General features: G+C 48.5%; 1 protein-coding gene across 1 annotated transcript in view; it reads left to right on the top strand.

Annotated features, from left to right (window-relative positions):
• LOC120930590 overlaps window positions 1–20,191 on the top strand; it is a 67,920-nt gene that overhangs the window by 32,085 nt on the left and 15,644 nt on the right. Inside the window, exons 3-4 of the mRNA XM_040341765.1 lie at window positions 7,463–7,807; window positions 18,202–18,591. Coding sequence (XP_040197699.1) covers window positions 7,463–7,807; window positions 18,202–18,591 — 735 coding nt within the window. The remainder of the gene's footprint in view (window positions 1–7,462; window positions 7,808–18,201; window positions 18,592–20,191) is intronic.

The raw sequence follows: 20,191 nt of genomic DNA on the forward strand, positions 1-20,191 counted from the left end.
CTCATATCTCCCTTCTGTCTGTATCACCCTGCAGGAGGAGGACAGACTCATAGCTCCCTTCTGTCTGTATCACCCTGCAGGAGGAGGACAGACTCATAGCTTCCTTCTGTCTATTTTACCCTGCAGGAGGAGGACAGACTCATAGCTCCCTTCTGTCTGTATCACCCTGCAGGAGGAGGACAGACTCATAGCTCCCTTTCGTCTGTATCACCCTCCAGGAGGAGGACAGACTCATAGCCCCCTTTTGTCTGTATCACCCTGCAGGAGGAGGACAGACTCATAACCCTCTTCTGTCTGTATCACCCTCCAGGAGGAGGACAGACTCATAGCTCCCTTCTGTCTGTATCACCCTGCAGGAGGAGGACAGACTCATAGCCTCCTTCTGTCTGCATCACCCTGCAGGAGGACAGACTCATAGCCCCCTTCTGTCTGTATCACCCTGCAGGAGGAGAACAAGCTCATAGCTCCATTCTGTCGGTATCACCCTGCAGGAGGACAGACTCATAGCTCCCTTCTGTCTGTATCACCCTGCAGGAGGAGGACAGACTCATAGCCCCCTTCTGTCTGTATCACCCTGCAGGAGGAGGACAGACTCATAGCTCCCTTCTGTCTGTATCACCCTGCAGGAGGAGAACAGGCTCATAGCTCCATTCTGTCTGTATCACCCTGCAGGGGGAGGACAGACTCATAGCTCCCTTCTGTCTATTTTACCCTGCAGGAGGAGGACAGACTCATAGCTCCCTTCTGTCTGTATCACCCTGCAGGAGGAGGACAGACTCATAGCTCCCTTTCGTCTGTATCACCCTCCAGGAGGAGGACAGACTCATAGCCCCCTTCTGTCTGTATCACCCTCCAGGAGGAGGACAGACTCATAGCCCCCTTCTGTCTGTATCACCCTGCAGGAGGAGGACAGACTCATAACCCTCTTCTGTCTGTATCACCCTGCAGGAGGAGGACAGACTCATAGCCTCCTTCTGTCTGCATCACCCTGCAGGAGGACAGACTCATAGCCCCCTTCTGTCTGTATCACCCTGCAGGAGGACAGACTCATAGCTCCCTTCTGTCTGTATCACCCTGCAGGAGGAGAACAGGCTCATAGCTCCATTCTGTCTGTATCACCCTGCAGGAGGAGGACAGACTCGTAGCCCCCTTCTGTCTGTATCACCCTGCAGGAGGAGGACAGACTCATAGCTCCCTTCTGTCTGTGTCACCCTGCAGGAGGAGGACAGACTCATAGCTCCATTCTGTCTGTATCACCCTGCAGGGGGAGGACAGACTCATAGCTCCCTTCTGTCTATATCACCTTGCAGGAGGAGGACAGACTCATAGCTCCCTTCTGTCTGTATCACCCTGCAGGAGGAGGACAGACTCATAGCCCCCTTCTGTCTGTATCACCCTGCAGGAGGAGGACAGACTCATAGCTCCCTTCTGTCTGTATCACCCTCCAGGAGGAGGACAGACTCATAGCTTCCTTCTGTCTATTTTACCCTGCAGGAGGAGGACAGACTCATAGCTCCCTTCTGTCTGTATCACCCTGCAGGAGGACGACAGACTCATAGCCCCCTTTTGTCTGTATCACCCTGCAGGAGGAGGACAGACTCATAACCCTCTTCTGTCTGTATCACCCTGCAGGAGGAGGACAGACTCATAGCCCCCTTTTGTCTGTATCACCCTGCAGGAGGAGGACAGACTCATAACCCTCTTCTGTCTGTATCACCCTCCAGGAGGAGGACAGACTCATAGCCCCCTTTTGTCTGTATCACCCTCCAGGAGGAGGACAGACTCATAGCTCCCTTCTGTCTGTATCACCCTGCAGGAGGAGGACAGACTCATAGCCTCCTTCTGTCTGCATCACCCTGCAGGAGGACAGACTCATAGCCCCCTTCTGTCTGTATCACCCTGCAGGAGGAGAACAGGCTCATAGCTCCATTCTGTCTGTATCACCCTGCAGGAGGACAGACTCATAGCTCCATTCTGTCTGTATCACCCTGCAGGAGGAGGACAGACTCATAGCCCCCTTCTGTCTGTATCACCCTGCAGGAGGAGGACAGACTCATAGCTCCCTTCTGTCTGTATCACCCTGCAGGAGGAGAACAGGCTCATAGCTCCATTCTGTCTGTATCACCCTGCAGGGGGAGGACAGACTCATAGCCCCCTTCTGTCTATTTTACCCTGCAGGAGGAGGACAGACTCATAGCTCCCTTCTGTCTGTATCACCCTGCAGGAGGAGGACAGACTCATAGCCTCCTTCTGTCTGCATCACCCTGCAGGAGGACAGACTCATAGCCCCCTTCTGTCTGTATCACCCTGCAGGAGGAGGACAGACTCATAGCCTCCTTCTGTCTGCATCACCCTGCAGGAGGACAGACTCATAGCTCCCTTCTGTCTGCATCACCCTGCAGGAGGAGGACAGACTCATAGCCCCCTTCTGTCTGTATCACCCTGCAGGAGGAGAACAGGCTCATAGCTCCATTCTGTCTGTATCACCCTGCAGGAGGACAGACTCATAGCTCCATTCTGTCTGTATCACCCTGCAGGAGGAGGACAGACTCATAGCCCCCTTCTGTCTGTATCACCCTGCAGGAGGAGGACAGACTCATAGCTCCCTTCTGTCTGTATCACCCTGCAGGAGGAGAACAGGCTCATAGCTCCATTCTGTCTGTATCACCCTGCAGGGGGAGGACAGACTTATAGCCCCCTTCTGTCTATTTTACCCTGCAGGAGGAGGACAGACTCATAGCTCCCTTCTGTCTGTATCACCCTCCAGGAGGAGGACAGACTCATAGCCCCCTTCTGTCTGTATCACCCTGCAGGAGGAGGACAGACTCATAACCCTCTTCTGTCTGTATCACCCTGCAGGAGGAGGACAGACTCATAGCTCCCTTCTGTCTGTATCACCCTGCAGGAGGAGGACAGACTCATAGCTCCCTTCTGTCTGTATCACCCTGCAGGAGGAGGACAGACTCATAGCCCCCTTCTGTCTGTATCACCCTGCAGGAGGAGGACAGACTCATAGCTCCCTTCTGTCTGTATCACCCTGCAGGAGGAGGACAGACTCATAGCTCCCTTCTGTCTGTATCACCCTGCAGGAGGAGGACAGACTCATAGCTCCCTTCTGTCTGTATCACCCTGCAGGAGGAGGACAGACTCATAGCCCACTTCTGTCTGTATCACCCTGCAGGAGGAGGACAGACTCATAGCTCCCTTCTGTCTGTATCACCCTCCAGGAGGAGGACAGACTCATAGCTCCCTTCTGTCTGTATCACCCTGCAGGAGGAGGACAGACTCATAGCCTCCTTCTGTCTGCATCACCCTGCAGGAGGACAGACTCATAGCTCCCTTCTGTCTGTATCACCCTCCAGGAGGAGGACAGACTCATAGCTCCCTTCTGTCTGTATCACCCTGCAGGAGGAGGACAGACTCATAGCTCCCTTTCGTCTGTATCACCCTCCAGGAGGAGGACAGACTCATAGCCCCCTTCTGTCTGTATCACCCTCCAGGAGGAGGACAGACTCATAGCCCCCTTCTGTCTGTATCACCCACCAAGCACTTGCGTGAAAACTTACGCTGGCAGCCTCCAGCGTAAGCCCGCGTAATTCAAAGGGGCGTGACCTACTGCGGGACCTACTGCGCATGCTCCGTTTCGGAATTCCCGCCGTGCTTTGCCCGAAGTGACGTCATTTTTTCGAACGGCGACGACGTGCGGCGTGCATAGCGTACTTTCGTATTCCCGGACGTTTTACGAAAAAAGAAAAAAAATTCAAATTTCGACGCGGGAACGACGGCCATACTTTAAACAGCACATACGTGTGCTGACTAAAGTTAGGGCACCTAAAACGACGACTAACTTTGCGACGGGAAACTAGACTAGCAGCGACGTAGCGAACGCGAAAATCCGTCGTGGATCGCCGTAACTACTAATTTGCATACCCGACGCTGGCTTACGACGCAAACTCCCCCCAGCGGCGGCCGCGGTATTGCATCCTAAGATCCGACAGTGTAAAACAATTACACCTGTCGGATCTAGGGGCTATCTATGCGTAACTGATTCTATGAAATCGCAGTTACTCTGAGAGATACGACGGGGTATCTGAGATACTCCGTCGTATCTCGTCTGTGAATCTGGCCCATTGTTCTGAATCAGGGACAGTCCCTCAAAATCAGGGACAGTTGGGAGCTATGAGATTAGAGCCCCAGTAGGTTCCAAGTAAGTTCCCTCTTAGGCCGGGTACTCACGAGCAAACATGTACGGTGAAACCGGTCCGTCGGACCGTTTTCACCGTACATGCCTGCCAGAGGGCTTCTGTACGATGGTTGTACTAACCATCGTACAGAAGTCCGCGCGTAAACACGAAGATGACGAGGCGACGTGGGCGGGCCTGCCATTTAAAGGCTTCCACGCATGCGTCAAAGTCATTCGACGCATGCGAGGGACGGCGGGCGCTCGGACATGTACGGTAGGTCTGTACTGACGACCGTACATGTCCGAGCGGGCAGGATTCCAGCGGACGGTTTTAAAACACGTCCAGGAATATTTGCCCGCTGGGAAAAGGCCCGGCGGGCAAATGTTTGCTGGAATTCGGCCCGCTCGCGCCTACACACGACCGAACATGTATGCTGAAACTGGTCCGCGGACCAGTTTCAGCATACATGTTTGGTCGTGTGTACGGGGCCTTAGTAGTAGCATAACTTATTTAAGTCACTTTGACCACTCAATTATTAAGTGTCTGTTAGTGGCCTGTACATTTGCGTATTATTATCCATCACTGTCTGATTCCTATTTGTATATACCAGACTACTATGGGGTAGATTCACGTAGAATGGCGTTTCTTTGTGCGGGCGTAAAAGTATCCTATTTACGTTACGCCTCCGCAACTTTTACAGGCAAGTGCCGTATTCTTAAAAGAAAGTAGCGTAAATAGGCCGGCGTAAGGCCGCCTAATTCAAATTGTGAAGAGGTGGGCGTGTGTTATGTAAATTAACCCTGACCCGACGTGATTGACGTATCTCCTCTGTGAATCTACCCCTATGTGTCCAATTGAGATGATTTTGGGTGTTATCTCAGGGTTTGGCTGACTGGCGCTCTTATACACCTCCTGTTTGTGTTGGTTAATACAGAAAGTCTGTTTAGCTCAGTTTACACTGTGTCTGTGATTCATTTAACCACTTCAATACCGGGCACTTTCACCCCCTTCCTGCCCAGGCACATTTTCAGCTTTCAGCGCTGTAATATTTTGAAGTTGTATCCAAATCAAATTTTGATAATTTTTTCAACCACAAATAGAGCTTTCTTTTGGCGCTATTTGATCACCTCCGCAGTTTTTATTTTTTTGCGCTATAAACAAAAAAAGACCGACAATTTTGAAAAAAAAACACAATATTTTTTACTTTTTGCCATAATAAATATTCCAATTTTATAATATATAATATATATAAGCCGACCCGAATATAAGCCGAGGCACCTTATTTTACCACAAAAAACTGGGAAACGTATTGACTTGAGTATAAGCCTAGGGTGTCCATCTACATGCCTCACTGTGCCCATGCCTTACTGTGCCCAAGCCTCACTGTGCCCATACCTCACTGTGTCCATGACTAGACTGACGTTTAACATGGGAGTCTATAGAAAGGGTGCCCAGTTTTGAAAAATCAGTGCTCCCCAGCTGTAGGTCTCCCAGACAACAAACTTTGTACACTTGCAGAGGAGAAATGGGGCTACATGTGTGCTAAGTTCCGGGTCCAGGGGACCTACGGCCTGCCGGTACCGGGTCCCCAAAGTCACCAGAGAAATTACCGTTTAACATGGGAGTCTATGGAAGGGGTGCCCGGCTTTGAAAAATCAGTGTTCCCTGGCCGTAAGTCTCCAGACAACAAACTTTGCACACTTGTAGATGAATAGTTGGGCTACATGTGTGCCAAGTTTGGAGACCAGGGGACCTACGGCTGGCCGGTACCAGGTCCCCAAATTTCGGGAAAACGGGCGCAAAAGGGAGACTCGTATAAGCCGAGGAGGGCATTTTCAGCACAAGAAAATGTGCTGAAAAACTCAGCTTATACTCGAGTATATACGGTATATATTTTTCCTCAGTTTAGGCCGATATGTATTCTTCTACATATTTTTGGTAAAAAAGAAGTCGCAATAAGGCCCCATACACACGAGAGGATCCATCCGCTGAAAAATCTCAGCGGATCGGTTTCAGCGGATAGATCCCCTGGTGTGTACGTTCCAGCGGATATTTATCCGCGGATATTTCCGATATCCAGCAGATAAAAATTTGTAGACATGCTAACAAATCTGTCTTCTGGAATCGGCTCTAGCGGATCGATCCGGTGGTCTGTACAGACTCACCGGATCGATCCGTCCGAACCCATCCCTCGCATGCGACGTAATGATTCGACGCATGCGTGGATATCCTTATATGACAGCGTCGCGCACGTCGCCGCGTCATCATCGCGGCGACGGCGCGACACGTCACCGCGATGGGAATTCGGCGCGGATTTTGATCCGATGGTGTGTACACTCCATCGGATCAAAATCCTCAGAGGATTTATCCGCGGATACGGTCCGGCGGACCGTATCCGCGGATCAATCCTATCGTGTGTACCAGGCCTAAGCATTTATTGATTGGATTGTGCAAAAGTTATAGAGCCTACAAAATAGGTTATTGATTTATAGTGCAGCATTGGATAGAGTGCATAGAGTGCAGCATTGGACACTTTTGACACTATTTTGGGACCATTCACATTTATACAGCAATCAGTGCTATAAATATGCACTGATTACTGTGTAAATGTCACTGGCAGGGAAGGGGTTAACACTAGGGGGAGATCAAGGGGTTAAATGCGTTACCTAGGGAGTGATTCTAACTGTCGGGGGAGGGGACTGACGAGGGGAGGAGACTGATCAGTGTTCCTATATACCAAGAAGGAACACACAATCTGTCTCCTCTCCCCTGACAGGATGTGGATCTGTGGGTTTACCCCCACAGATCCATGTTCCTGCTCTGTGACGAGCAATTGTGGGTGCCCGGCGGACATCATGGCCGCCCGCGAACGTGCATCGGCTCCAGAGTGACGTGCGGGCCCCCTACAATGCCGGGAAGCCGAGGACGTCATATGACAGCCGCCCAGAGGGACAGAGTGTTCTTGCGGCCGTCATATTACAATGGCAGGGATGGGAAGTGGTTAAAGGGGTATACACTATGTCTGAACCTAGAGTGTCAGATGGGCTGGGAAGTTTCCAGGGTCAAGGCAGAACAAGAGGACAGGTAATATCTAATGGCCCTCACGGGGGTAGCGCTGCATACATATAATCCAAAAGATACAGTGGCACTCATGGGGCTTGAAAGATGAACACAGAGTTTGATGTTCCAACAAGGCACAAGCTGTACTATATGCTGACTATATTATTGAATAAAATTGTATAATGTTTTCTTTTTTTTTTACTTATTCTTTTCTGCAGGCCAGTTTTATGTAGAACAGCCGGATGTTGTCCCTGCTGTGATTGGAGAAGATATCTCCATACCGTGTGCTCTTCATAATAAATTATCTGGTGCTATAGAGGAGATTACCTGGAGGGTAGGAACAAGTGATCTGTGTTTTGAAAATGATGAATTTTTAAGATGGAATACAGAAAATATAACACAAAGGATTGGACAATGGAGATTAGAGAAATTGGAGAAGAGCTTCCTATTACACATAAATAATGTTAAACATTCTGACATTCAGCAATACTGCTGTGAGGTGAAGACAATAACAAGATCAGATGGACGGTCATCTACACACGGCACCCAGCTAGTGATAGCAGGTAAGATTATCTCAGTTTTAACTACTGAAATACACATTGGCCCAGATTCAAGAAGCACTTGCGCCCGCGCAACCATAGTTGCGCGGCGCAAGTGCTTACTTGCTCCGGTGTAACGAGTGCTCCTGATTCAGGAACCTCGTTACACCGACTGCAGCCTAGGATGTGACAGACATAAGCCTCCTTATGCCTTCACATCCCAGGCTGCATTCTTGCGTTGGCCGCTAGGGGGCGCGGCCTTTGTGATCGGCGTGTAGTATGCAAATTGCATACTACCACCGATTCACAAAAGTTGCGCGGGCCCTTCTCACGCAAGGTACGGAGTTTCCGTACGGCGCCTTTAGCATAAGGCTGCTCCTGTTAATAGCAGGGGCAGCCAATGCTAAAGTATAGCTGCGCCTCCCGCTCGCGACGTTCAAATTTCACGTCGTTTACGTAAGTGAACCGTGAATGGCGCTGGACGCCATTCACGTTCACTTACAAGCAAATGACGTCCTTGCGACGTCATTTGCCGCAATGCACGTCGGGAAAGTTTCCCGACGGAGCATGCGCTGTTCGCTCGGCGCGGGAGCGCACCTAATTTAAATGATTCCCGCCCCCGGCGGGATCATTTACATTAGGCAGCCTTGCGCCCGGCTGCTTAGCATATTGCCCGCGCAATTTACGGAGCAACTGCTCCGTGAATCGCGGGCAAAGCGCAATATTTGCGTGGGCGCAGAGAAAAAAATTTGCTCTTTGCCCACGCAAATATTGCGCGATTCTACTTGAATCTAAGCCAGTGATTATAAAAATCCCAGAGAATTTTGTGGGTGAATTTAAAACGCTCTTGAGCCATTGCTTAAAGTGGATGTAAACCCTCCATACACCCAGTGAAGTGAACAGCCTCAGATGATACACAGAGATGAACCAAATCTCCCTACATAAGTTTTACATCCATATATGCTGTCTTCACATTTATATACTGTTTAGAAAGTTCAGATCGTGTTAGGAAATGTTCTCTTCCTGTTGAACACAGTGGCCCAGATTCTCAAAAGTGCTTACGACGGCGCAACACCATGTACGCCGTCGTAAGTCCTAATCTGGGCCGTCGTATCTATGCGACTGATTCTTAGAATCAGTTACGCATAGATATCCATTAGATCCGACAGGCGTAAGGCTCTTATGCTGTCGGATCTTAAATGCAATTTTTTTTTTGTCCACTAGGTGTCGCCTCCGAAGTTTTCCCCGTCGAGTATGCAAACTAGCTAGATACGCGAATTCCCGGACGTACGTGCGGCCGACGCAGTGAAGATACGACGTTTACATTAGATTTGCGACACGTAAAGTTGCCCCTGCTATATGAGGGGCAACCAATGTTAAGTATGGCCGTCGTTCCTGCGTCGAAATGTATAAATTTACGTTGTTTGCGTAAGTCGTACGTGAATGGGGCTGGACGCCATTTACGTTCACGTCGAAACCAATGACGTCCTTGCGACGTCATTTGGAGCAATGCACCCTGGGATATTTTTCGGATGGCGCATGCGCAGTACGTTCGGCGCGGGAACGCGCTTAATTTAAATGTTACACGCCCCCTACCCGCCTAATTTGAATTAGGCGGGCTTGCGCCGGGTGATTTACGCTACGCCGCCGCAACTTTACACGCAAGTGCTTTGTGAATAAAGCACTTGCCTGTAAAACTTGCGGCGGCGTAAGGTAAATGAGATACGTTACGCCCGCTGACATTTACGCTATTCTACGAGGATCTGGGCCATACAGTATCTCTTACAGAGCAGCAATCAATCTTTGCATTTGCCAGGAGTGACCTCTCAGCTAAAAAGTATTTCATGTTGCCAGAAGAGGGACATCATGTGAGGCAGAGCTGACTTTACTCTAGAAGGGTTGGTTTTAAGTGTTCCTAAACCCACCACAGTAAAATCTGTCTGTATATGCAGTAAAGCATGCTTGTTATACTCACTGTGGAACCTAAGGGGTTATTCCTCTGCATTGTGTAAAAAAGCTGTTTGATCCCGTCTTCTCTGTCCCTCCCCTTCTTCCACTATCCCCAATCTATCTCCTGATAGAACAAAGCATTAGGGAGTCAGGCTGCACATGCTCAATTTGGTGTGTAATGCGAGAGAGTTTTTTCTCTTTTTTTTTTCTTGGGAGGGTGCATGTGATCAGCACAGGGCCAATCAGAACTGTCCAGACAGTTTTTAAATGCAATTACTGATGGCAGCTATAGCCACTAGCGGTAATCATTGTGTTCTGCTGGCTGTAAAGGCTCCCCGAAACCCCCCTTACTCGCACTATGGACTGACTGTGTTGATAGGGGAATCAATCAATTTTCTTTCCTACCACCCATGATGGAAGGATCGAAAATTGCATAATCTATGGGCTGCTTTATAGCAACAGAAGCATCCTTTGAAGTCCAGCATTGTCTGGGGATTGCAGTGTTAAAGTGGTTGTTAACCCTTACATACTGGTTATCCAGTGAAGGGACTGAACTCAGGTGTAAGGATGGCTCAGGAAGCCGGCACTGAACAGCGCTAATCACAAACAGTGGGACATTTTCCCGAACCACGGCTGCACAATTCGGGAAAATGTCTCACTGTCTGTGATTAGCATTGTGCAGTACTGGTGTTCTGTCGGTATGGGTCCCCCGTCAGATAATGCCCAGGCTGGACTACGCAGGCTCCGAGGATGAACAGCTGCTCTGTACCTGTAGACGGCGCACGCGCAATCAACACGCCACTCGCTTCCGATGCTCAGGGCAGGTTATTCATTGCATACAACAAGGGGCGGATGCTTTTCTCAAAGGGGCAGATGTATTCTTGAGCAGTGCTCTTTTGGGAAATGGTTTGCCCCTTTGAGAAAAGCATGAAGAATACATCAACCCTTTTGAGAAAAGCATCCGTCCGTTGTTGTATTCCGTCCCTTGTTGTATGCAGTGGCATATTGATTGCGCATGCGCAGTTTACAGTTACAGAATAGCTGTTCATCCTCTGACATTTTTGGCGGCTCTGTTTGCGTATGCGCTGCGCCTGCGCAGTTCAACACTGGCTTCCTGGCGGGCTCTGCACGTGGGGTTGCAAACACGCCCATCCTTACTCAGGTGATACACAGAGATAAAATCAATCCACCTACATACATTGGGCCATATTCTCGTAGATTTGAGGCGGGCGTAGCGTAAGCCATTTACACTACGCCGCCCCAACTTACTGGAGCAAGTGCTATATTCCTCAAGCACTTGCTCCGTAGTTTGCGGAGGCGTAGTGTAAAAGGCCCGGCGTATCCCCGCGTATTTCAAAGGGGGCGGCTTATATTTAAATTAAGCGCGCCCCCGTTCCGATCGAACTGCGAATGCGCCGGGCTAAAAATAGCCCAGTGCGCATGCTCCAGTTCTCGGTGGAAAACGTCAATGACGCCGACGTGTGCGTCATTGACGTAAAGTCGTATTCAAGAACTACTTAGGAAAACGACGTACCCGACAGGAAAAGACGACGCTGACCCGACGCCATACTTAACATGGCATACGTGGGACTGGCGTAAGGTTATCCCTCATATAGCAGGGGTAACCTTACGCTTAAGCAAACGACGTAAGCGACGGTTACGCAACGCAATTTTGTTCGGGAATTGGCGTATCAGGCTCATTTGCATAAACAAATGAGACCTGAACGTAAACGCCACCTAGAGGCCGGCGGCAAATTACATTTAAGATCCGACAGTGTAAGTGACTTACACTAGTCGGATCCTAGCCTAAATCCGGCGTATCTTGTTTTGTGGATACAAAATAATGATACGCCGGCGGGAAATTCGATTTACGCCGATGTATCAGTAGATACACCGGCGTAACTTGTTTGAGAATATGGCCCATTGTATCTGTTTATCTGCCGTCTTCTTTTTTTCTACCTCCTTTCTGAATATTTAAAGCTTGTGTGTAAGTTCAGAGAAAAGGGGGGCAGAAAGCTGAAGTCAAACTCTGAAGAGTTCAGCGAGGAGAGCACTGATTGGAGGGAAGGGACACACCCTCCTTCACACAGCACACAAGAACAGAGCTGAGGCGAGCTGGAAATCCCTCCTTTGTTACAATTTTTCTCTTGGTGTCAAGGAAAACTTATCAGAAGTGACTCATGCTGATAACAGAGGAAGGAAGCAGCGGACAGAAATTACACTTAGTGCTCTGGATTAAGACAAGCACACACTATAGAGCAGTGGTTCTCAACCTGGGGGTCAAATGAAGATTTGCCAGGGGTCTCCGAATCCTGAGCTGTTCCTGAAGCCCGCAACGCTCTACCAGCCTTTTCGCAGCTGCCCAGCAGGGCTGTCCCTGGAGTCTGTGGCCGTCCAGCTGGGCTGTTCCTGAAGCCTGCGGCCGCCCACTCAGCCTCATCGCAGCCGCCCATTCAGTTCACGGCATGGCTGGGGGGCAGAGACTAGAGGTTAGCTGACTGGTGAGGAATGTGAAGTGGGAGGGGCTGGAGGAGACCCTTTCTCCTGATTTCGGCATAGGTGTCACTGCTACGAGACACCACAAAATCAGAGACACAGTGAGTAACACTACCTGTGATTATTGTTGCCATTAAAAGCCCCCACTACAGTTCTCAGATCAGCAGATGACCTTGATCAAGAGCACCAAAGTTGGCTGATGAGAACCCCCAGCTGCACTGCCACTCATCCCATTCCCCCCACCCCCCCCCACCAAAGAGAAATAAAAAAAAATAAAGAATACATGAAAAGAGGGGGAGGAACAAAGAGGGCTAGAGAGGGAGGGATGGGGAAAAAAAAACAAGAAATTAGGATAGAGAGAGATAAAAGGGAAAAAAAGGAGAACAACGAGAAAGAGTGGTACATCCTAAAATGTACCATAAGTGGCCCGGATTCACAAAGCACTTACGCCGACATATCTCGAGATACGCCGCGTAACTGTAACTATGCGCCGGCGTATATGTGCGCCGTGCCCACAGAACTAGATACGCCTGGAAATAGGCTTCTTCCGACCGACGTAACTTTCCTACGTCGGTGTATCGTGGGCGCATATTTAAGCTGGCCGCCTCATTGCAAATATGCAAATGAGGGAGATACGTCGATTCACGAACGTAGTTGCGCCCGTTGCATAATATGCGCGGTTTGCGTAAGGCTTACGTCAAGCGTATAGTTAATCCCCATCTATGAGGCGCAACTCATGCAAAGGTATGGACCAGGGAACAGCCGTCGTATTTTAAGTCATTTACGTAGTAGTATGTGAATAGGGCTGGGCGTAGGTTACGTTCACGTCGTAGGCAGTGATTCAATGTATCTTAGGGAGTAGTTTCGACGTGTTTCTGCGCATGCGCACTGGGTTGCGTCCACGGGACGGCGCATGCGCCGTATGTTATTCGTATCTTTATGACGCTCAGTACATCATTTACATGGGGTCACTCCTCATTAGCATGGCTCACGCCCACTTCCACCTACGCTGGCTTACGCCGAGGAAACCCAGCGTAGATTTGGGGGCGAGTGCTTTGTGAATACTGTGCTTGGCGCTCTGCGCTACGCCGGCGTCGCCTAAAAAAGATATGCTACGCCGGCATAAATATGCGCCAATGTATGTGAATCCGGGCCAGTGGATTTAAAACTGTTCAAGTGGAAGGGACTCAGGGAGCGATAAATGTGCATGGGTTGGGGGCGCAAATTACTTGTCTTGCCTTGGATGCCGACAACCTACGCTACAAAAATAATTTTACTGTTAGGGGTCCCCACAACTTGGGAAATTTTATCAAGGGGTCACGGCACTAGAAGGTTGAGAACCACTGCTCTAGAGGGATATGCTTTGTTCATATTTCATGTCTGAGATTTACAACCACTTTAGGCTTGCCATACACTGGTAGGACTTTTTTTTATGTTGAAGAATGTTCTTTCAATTTTCTAATCCCAAGTGGGGTCAAATCAGTGTTCATTTTCAACCACAGTGATGAGAAAATTAGGAAGGTGAAGGATAGAAAAGGACAGATTTCTAACAGCGAATGTAGCTTCCGTTCCAGACAGTCCATACATTCCAAAATCAAACTTGAAAATTTGAAATATTTTTGAACAACATTCGTCAAGTCATCAAATGTATAGAAAATATTCATATAGAAATTGTAAAAATTTTCCTACAAACATTCTTTTGAAAATCTACTAATTTATGGTCAGCTTTACTCTTCCATAATCTAGATCAGGGTTTCTCCGCCAGGGTTCCATGGTGCCCTAGGGTTCCTCCAGAGGTTGCTAGGCATTTAGGGCCAGATTCACCAAAGAGATACGACGGCGTATTTGCTGATACGCTGTCGTATCTCTGTTTCTATCTATGCGACTGATTCATAGAACCAGTTACGCATAGATATCCCTAAGATCCGACAGGTGTAATTGTTTTACACTGTCAGATCTTAGGATGTAGTACCGCGGCCGCCGCTGGTGGGAGTTCACGTCGTAAACCAGCATCGGGTATGCAAATTAGGAGTTACGGCGATTCACGACGGATTTTCGCATTCGCTACGTCGCCGCTAGTCTAGTTTCCCGTCGCAAAGTTAGTCGTCGTTTTAGGTGCCCTAACTTTAGTCAGCAAACGTATTGCTGTCTAAAGTATGGCCGTCGTTCCCGCGTCGAAATTTAAAAAAAAACGTCATTTGCGTAAGCCGTCCGGGAATACAGAATTACGTTACGCGCGTCGCCGTTCGAAAAAATTACGTCACGGCGCGCAAAGCACGACGGGAGTTAAGAAACGGAGCATGCGCAGCAGGTCCGGCGCGGGAGCGTGCCTAATTTAAATGGCACACGCCCATTTGAATTGGCACGCCTTGCGCCGGAGGCCGCCGGCGTAGTTTTCATCGCAAGTGCTTGGTGAATCAGGCACTTGCGATGAAAAATTTCGGCGGTGTAACGTATCTACAATACGTTACGCCGCCGCTGCCCTACGCGAATCTGGCCCTTATTGAGCAATAAGCAAGTTCTGCCTCTCAGATAAGTTCCCATTGACTCCATTGATCTTTGTAGCTATCTGTAAGTTGGTAAATCTTTCCAATGACCACAAGTGTAAAGCCCTGTACACACGCTCGTTTTTCTGGGCGGTAAAAAGTTCACGGCCGTGTGTATGCTCCATCGGCACTGCCTGGCAGTCTTTCCCATAGGTAAGTAGTAGAGCTGGCGGAAAAAAAAACCCACCAGGAATCCTGACGGGAAAATAGAGAGCAGATTCTCTATTTTCCCAATGGGATTCCCAACTGTTTTCCTAATGGTTTTCCCGGCCAAAAGAGGTGTGTGTGAGACTTAAAGGGGTTGTAAAGGTTCGTCTTTTATTTTCTAAATTGGTTTCTTTAAGCTAGTGCATTGTTGGTTCACTTACCTTTTCCCTCGATTTTCCTTCTATATGCTTTTTTTCTTTGTTTGAATTTCTCACTTCCTGTTTCTCCTCAGTAAGCTTTCCACCATCATCCGAGCGGTGGAAAGTCATTTAGAACAGCTTACTGAACACCTTACTGAGGAGGAACAGGAAGTGAGAAATGCAGACAAAGAAAACAAAACATTTAGAAGGGAAAGGGTAAGGCCTCGTACAGACGGACGGCCGTTTTCAGCGGACATGTTCGCCCGGAGATTTCTGTCTGATGGTTGTACACACCATCAGACAGAAATCCGCGCGTACACTATCCACGGTGACGTGGCCACGCCGATTACGCGGCGACGTGCGCAGCCCTGGAAGGTCAATGCTTCCAGGCATGCGTCGAATCACTTTGACGCATGCGAGGGATGGCGGCCGATCGGACATGTACTGTGAGTCCGTACAGACGACCGAACATGTCCGACGGACAGGCTTCCAGCGGACATGTTTCTTAGCATGCTAAGAAACATTTGTCCGCCGGATAACGGTCGGCTGGACAAATGTCCGCTGGAAACCTGTCCGGTCAGCCGTACACAAGACCGAACATGTCTGCTGAAACTGGTCCGCGGACCAGTTTCAGCAGACATGTTCGGTCGTGTGTACGGGGCCTCAGTTAACCAACAATGCACTAGCTTAAAGCTGTTGTAAACCGCATAAACTTTTTTTTTTTTTCCCCCAAACCTGCAATGCAAAAGGCATAATAGGCTAGTATGCACCGCATACTAGCCTATTATGAAATACTTACCTCGGAACGAGGTGTGTACCACTTACCTGGTCCACGCCGAGCAGGATGTCATCTTGCTCCGGCGTGTCTTCCGGGTATCGCCGCTCCAGCGCTGTGATTGGCTGGAGCGGCGATGACGTCACTCCCGCGCGTGCGGGAGATGCCGGTCCTTCAGCCGTGGATTCCCCCCTGCGCATGCGCCGCCCGCATTGCGGGGGGAATATCTCCTAAACCGTGCAGGTTTAGGAGATATTCTCCTTACCTACAGGTAAGCCTTGTTATAGGCTTACCTGTAGGTAAAAGTCCAAATAGTGGGTTTACAACCACTTTAAAGGGGTTGTAAAGGAAAACATTTTTTTCCCCTAAATAGCTTCCTTTACCTTAGTGCAGTCCTCCTTCACTTACCTCATCCTTCTATTTTGCTTTTAAATGTCCTTATTTCTTCTGAGAAATCCTCACTTCCTGTTCTTCTGTCTGCAACTCCACACCGTAATGCGAGGCTTTCTCCCTGGTGTGGAGAAAGCCTCTTGAGGGGGGAGGGGGTGAGCAGGAGAGTCAGGACACCCACTAACACACAGCTCCTTTCTCTATCTGCAAAGTAGAGAGTGTCCTGACTTGCCTGCTCACCCCCTCCCCCCTCAAGAGGTTTTCTCCACACCGGGGAGAAAGCCTTGCATTACTGTGTGGAATTACAGACAGAAGAACAGGAAGTGAGGATTTCTCAGAAGAAATAAGGACATTTAAAAGCACAATGGAAGGATGAGGTAAGTGAAGGAGGACTGCACTAAGGTAAAGGAAGCTATTTAGGGAAAAAAATGTTTTCGATTACAACCCCTTTAAAGGAACCTATTTAGAAAATAAAAAAACAAACCTTTACAACCCCTTTAAGGAGCATTCTTCCCACTGACCATCACACTGGAATACAATGTATTAGGCCTCGTACACACGACCAAACATGTCCGCTGAAACTGGTCCACGGACCAGTTTCCGCGGACATGTCCGACCGTGTGTAGGGCCTAGCGGACAGGTTTCCTGGCCTAGCGGACAGTTTTCCAGCGGACAAAAGTTTCTTAGCATGCTAAGAAACTTGTCCGCTGGAAACCTGTCCGTCGGACATGTCCGATGGTTAGTACGACTCATCGGACATGTCCGCTGGTTATGACGTATAACCAGCGGCCCGAAATCCCGCGAATGCGTAGAATTGATTCGACGCATGCGTGGAAGCATTGAACTTCCGTGTTCGAGAACGTCGGTGTCTTCTACGTCACCGCGTTCTCTGTCCGCGGGGATTTTGGTCTGATGGTGTGTACACACATCAGACCAAAAGCTCCCAGCAGACATGTGTACAAGGCCTAATGAGTTGTAGATATAGGGCCAGATTCAGAGACAGTGGCATATTTTTGTGCGGGCGTAGCACATCTCATATGCGCTACGCCGACGTAACTCTGAGAGGCAAGAGCAGTATTCACAAAGCACTTGCTCCCTAAGTTACGGTGGCGTAGCGTAAATGGGCCGGCGTAAGCCCGCCTAATTCAAATTAGGAAGGTAGTGGGCGTGCTGTATTAAAATTAACCATGACCCCATGTAAATGAATGGCTGAACGAACGGCGCATGCGCGCGCATGCTCAGAATCACGTCGCATATACTCCCTAAGATACAACGACTCAATGCGTGTGACGTGAACGTAACCTACGCCCAGCCCCATTCACGTACGACTTACGCAAACAACGTAAAATCCGACGGCTGTTCTGACGTCCATACCCTAACATGACTTACCCCTGCTTTATGAGGGATAACTTTACACCGGATGTACGCCTTATGAAAACGGCGTAGCTTGCGGCGACGGGCGCAAGTACGTTCATGAATCGGCGTATCTAGGTCATTTACATATTTAATGCATAAATCAATGGAAGCGCCCCTAGCGGTCAGCTTAAATATGCACCCAAGATACACAGGCGTAGGAGACTTACGTCGGTCGGATGGAGCCAGAATTCAGGCGTATCTGGTTTCAAGAAAACGGCGCATAGATACGACGGCGCATCCTAGAACTTACGCGGCGTATCAACAGATACGTCGGCGTAAGTTCTCTCTGAGTCTGGCCCATAGTAATTTTTAGCAGGTTCTTCCTGAGATTGGAAAGTTATTTTGAGGGTTCCTTTTTCTCATCAAATTTGTTTATCGTTTTTTAAATATAACAAAGATTGACAAACTAAGTACATACAAGGATGGTGGTACAATATTCAATAAAGCTAAACATATCGATTTATGAACAGGAGGGTTCCTTTTTCATTCTCTTCTCAGATTCTACTCAGAATGATTCCGAGTTCACAGTCACTCAGTCTGAGATAATATCAGCCAATGAAGGAGAATCTGTCACCATCAACTGCTCATACACCATCCCACCAGAGCGAAACCTTCTGTGGAGTGGAGTTTTCTGGAGAGTGGGCAGCCCAACAGGACCCTTCGCCTATCACCCCTCTGATCTGATGGTTCATCCCAATTACAGAGGAAGAACTCAACTGAGTGGATTGGCTGACCTCCAAATAAAGAAAACCCAAAATCCAGATACCGCCACCTATTACTGCTTTGTGATGCTGAAATTTTGTATTGGATCCAACAAGACCAACTCAGCGCTGAAATACGGGAGCGGGACGCAATTAGATATAGATGTAAAAAGCCAGACCTCCACAGGTATAAATGACTTTATTTTTTCCATTTCCATTATAAGTCAGTCTCTTAACCACTTCAGCCCCGGGAAAATTTGGCTGCCCAATGACCAGGCCAATTTTCGCGATTCGGCACTGCGTCGCTTTAACTGACAATGGCGCGGTCGTGCGACGCTGTACCCAAACAAAATTAACTTCCTTTTTTTCCCACAAACAGAGCTTTCTTTTGGTGGCATTTGATAATCTCTGCGATTTGTATTTTTTTGCGCTATAAACAAAAAAAGAGTGACAATTTTTAAAGAAAAACACAGGGCTAGATTCAGCAAAGAATTACGCCGGTGTATCCATAGATACGCCGCGTAAATTCAAAGCTGCGCCGGCGTATCTACTTTCTGTATTCAGAAAGCTAGATACGCCGACAATAGCCTAAGATCCGACTGGCGTAATTCTATTACGCCGTCGTATCTTAGGGTGCATTCTCACGCTGGCCGCTAGGTGGCGCTTCCGTTGTTTTCGTCGATTCACGAACACGTGCACCCGGCGGTATTTTTTTACGTTGTTTTCGTAAGGCTTTTTCGGCGTAACGTTGCTCCTGCTATTAGGTGGCGCAGCCAAAGTTAAGTATCGACGTCGTTCCCGCTTTGAAATTTGAATTTATTACGTCGTTTGCGCAAGTCGTTCGCGAATAGGGCTGGACGTAATTTACGTTCACGTCGAAAGCAATGACGATTTGTGTCGGAATTTCGAGCATGCGCACTGGTATTTTTTCACGAACGGCGCATGCGCCGTTCGTAAAAAAACGTAAAGTACGCGGGGTCAACCTAATTTAAATTAAACACGCCCCCCTCAACATCATTTGAATGACGCATGCTTACGCCGGCCCCATTTACGCTACGCCGCCGTAAGTTAGGAGGCAAGTGCTTTGTGAATACAGCACTTGCATCCTAAACTTACGGCGGCGCAGCATAAATACGATACGCTGCGCCGCCGTAAGAAGGGGTGCAGATACCTGAATCTAGCCCACAATATTTTGTACTTTTTGCTATAATAAATATCCCCAATTTTTTTTTAAAGTGTTTTTTTTTCTCAGTTTAGGCTGATACGTATTCTTCTACAAATTTTTGGTAATAAAAATCACAATAAGCGTTTATTGATTGGTTTGCGCAAAAGTTATAGCGTCAAAATAGGGGATAGATTTATAGCAATATTATTATTATAATTTTTTTTTTTTACTAGTAATGGTGGTGATCTGCGATTTTTACCGCGACTTCGATTTTATGGCGGACACATCAGACACTTTTGACACATTTTTGGGACCATTGGCATTTATACAGCGTTCAGTGCTATAATGCACTGATTACTGTAAAAATTGTCACTGGCAGGGAAGGGTTTAACTCTAGGGGACTATCAAGGGGTTAATTATGTTCCCTAATGTGTGTTCTAACTGAAGGGGGGAGGGGACTGACCTAGAGGAAATTACAGATCGTGGTTCCTAGCTATTAGGAACTCACGATCTGTCTTTCCTCACTGAACAGAACAGAGATGTGTGTGTTTACACACACACATCCCTGTTCTACTTCTCGTGCCCGGAGATCGCTCACGGCCAGCGGTCATCGCGACCACCG

This window comes from Rana temporaria, chromosome 3 (genome assembly GCF_905171775.1).
Source record: "Rana temporaria chromosome 3, aRanTem1.1, whole genome shotgun sequence".
Taxonomy (NCBI): Eukaryota; Metazoa; Chordata; class Amphibia; order Anura; family Ranidae; genus Rana; species Rana temporaria.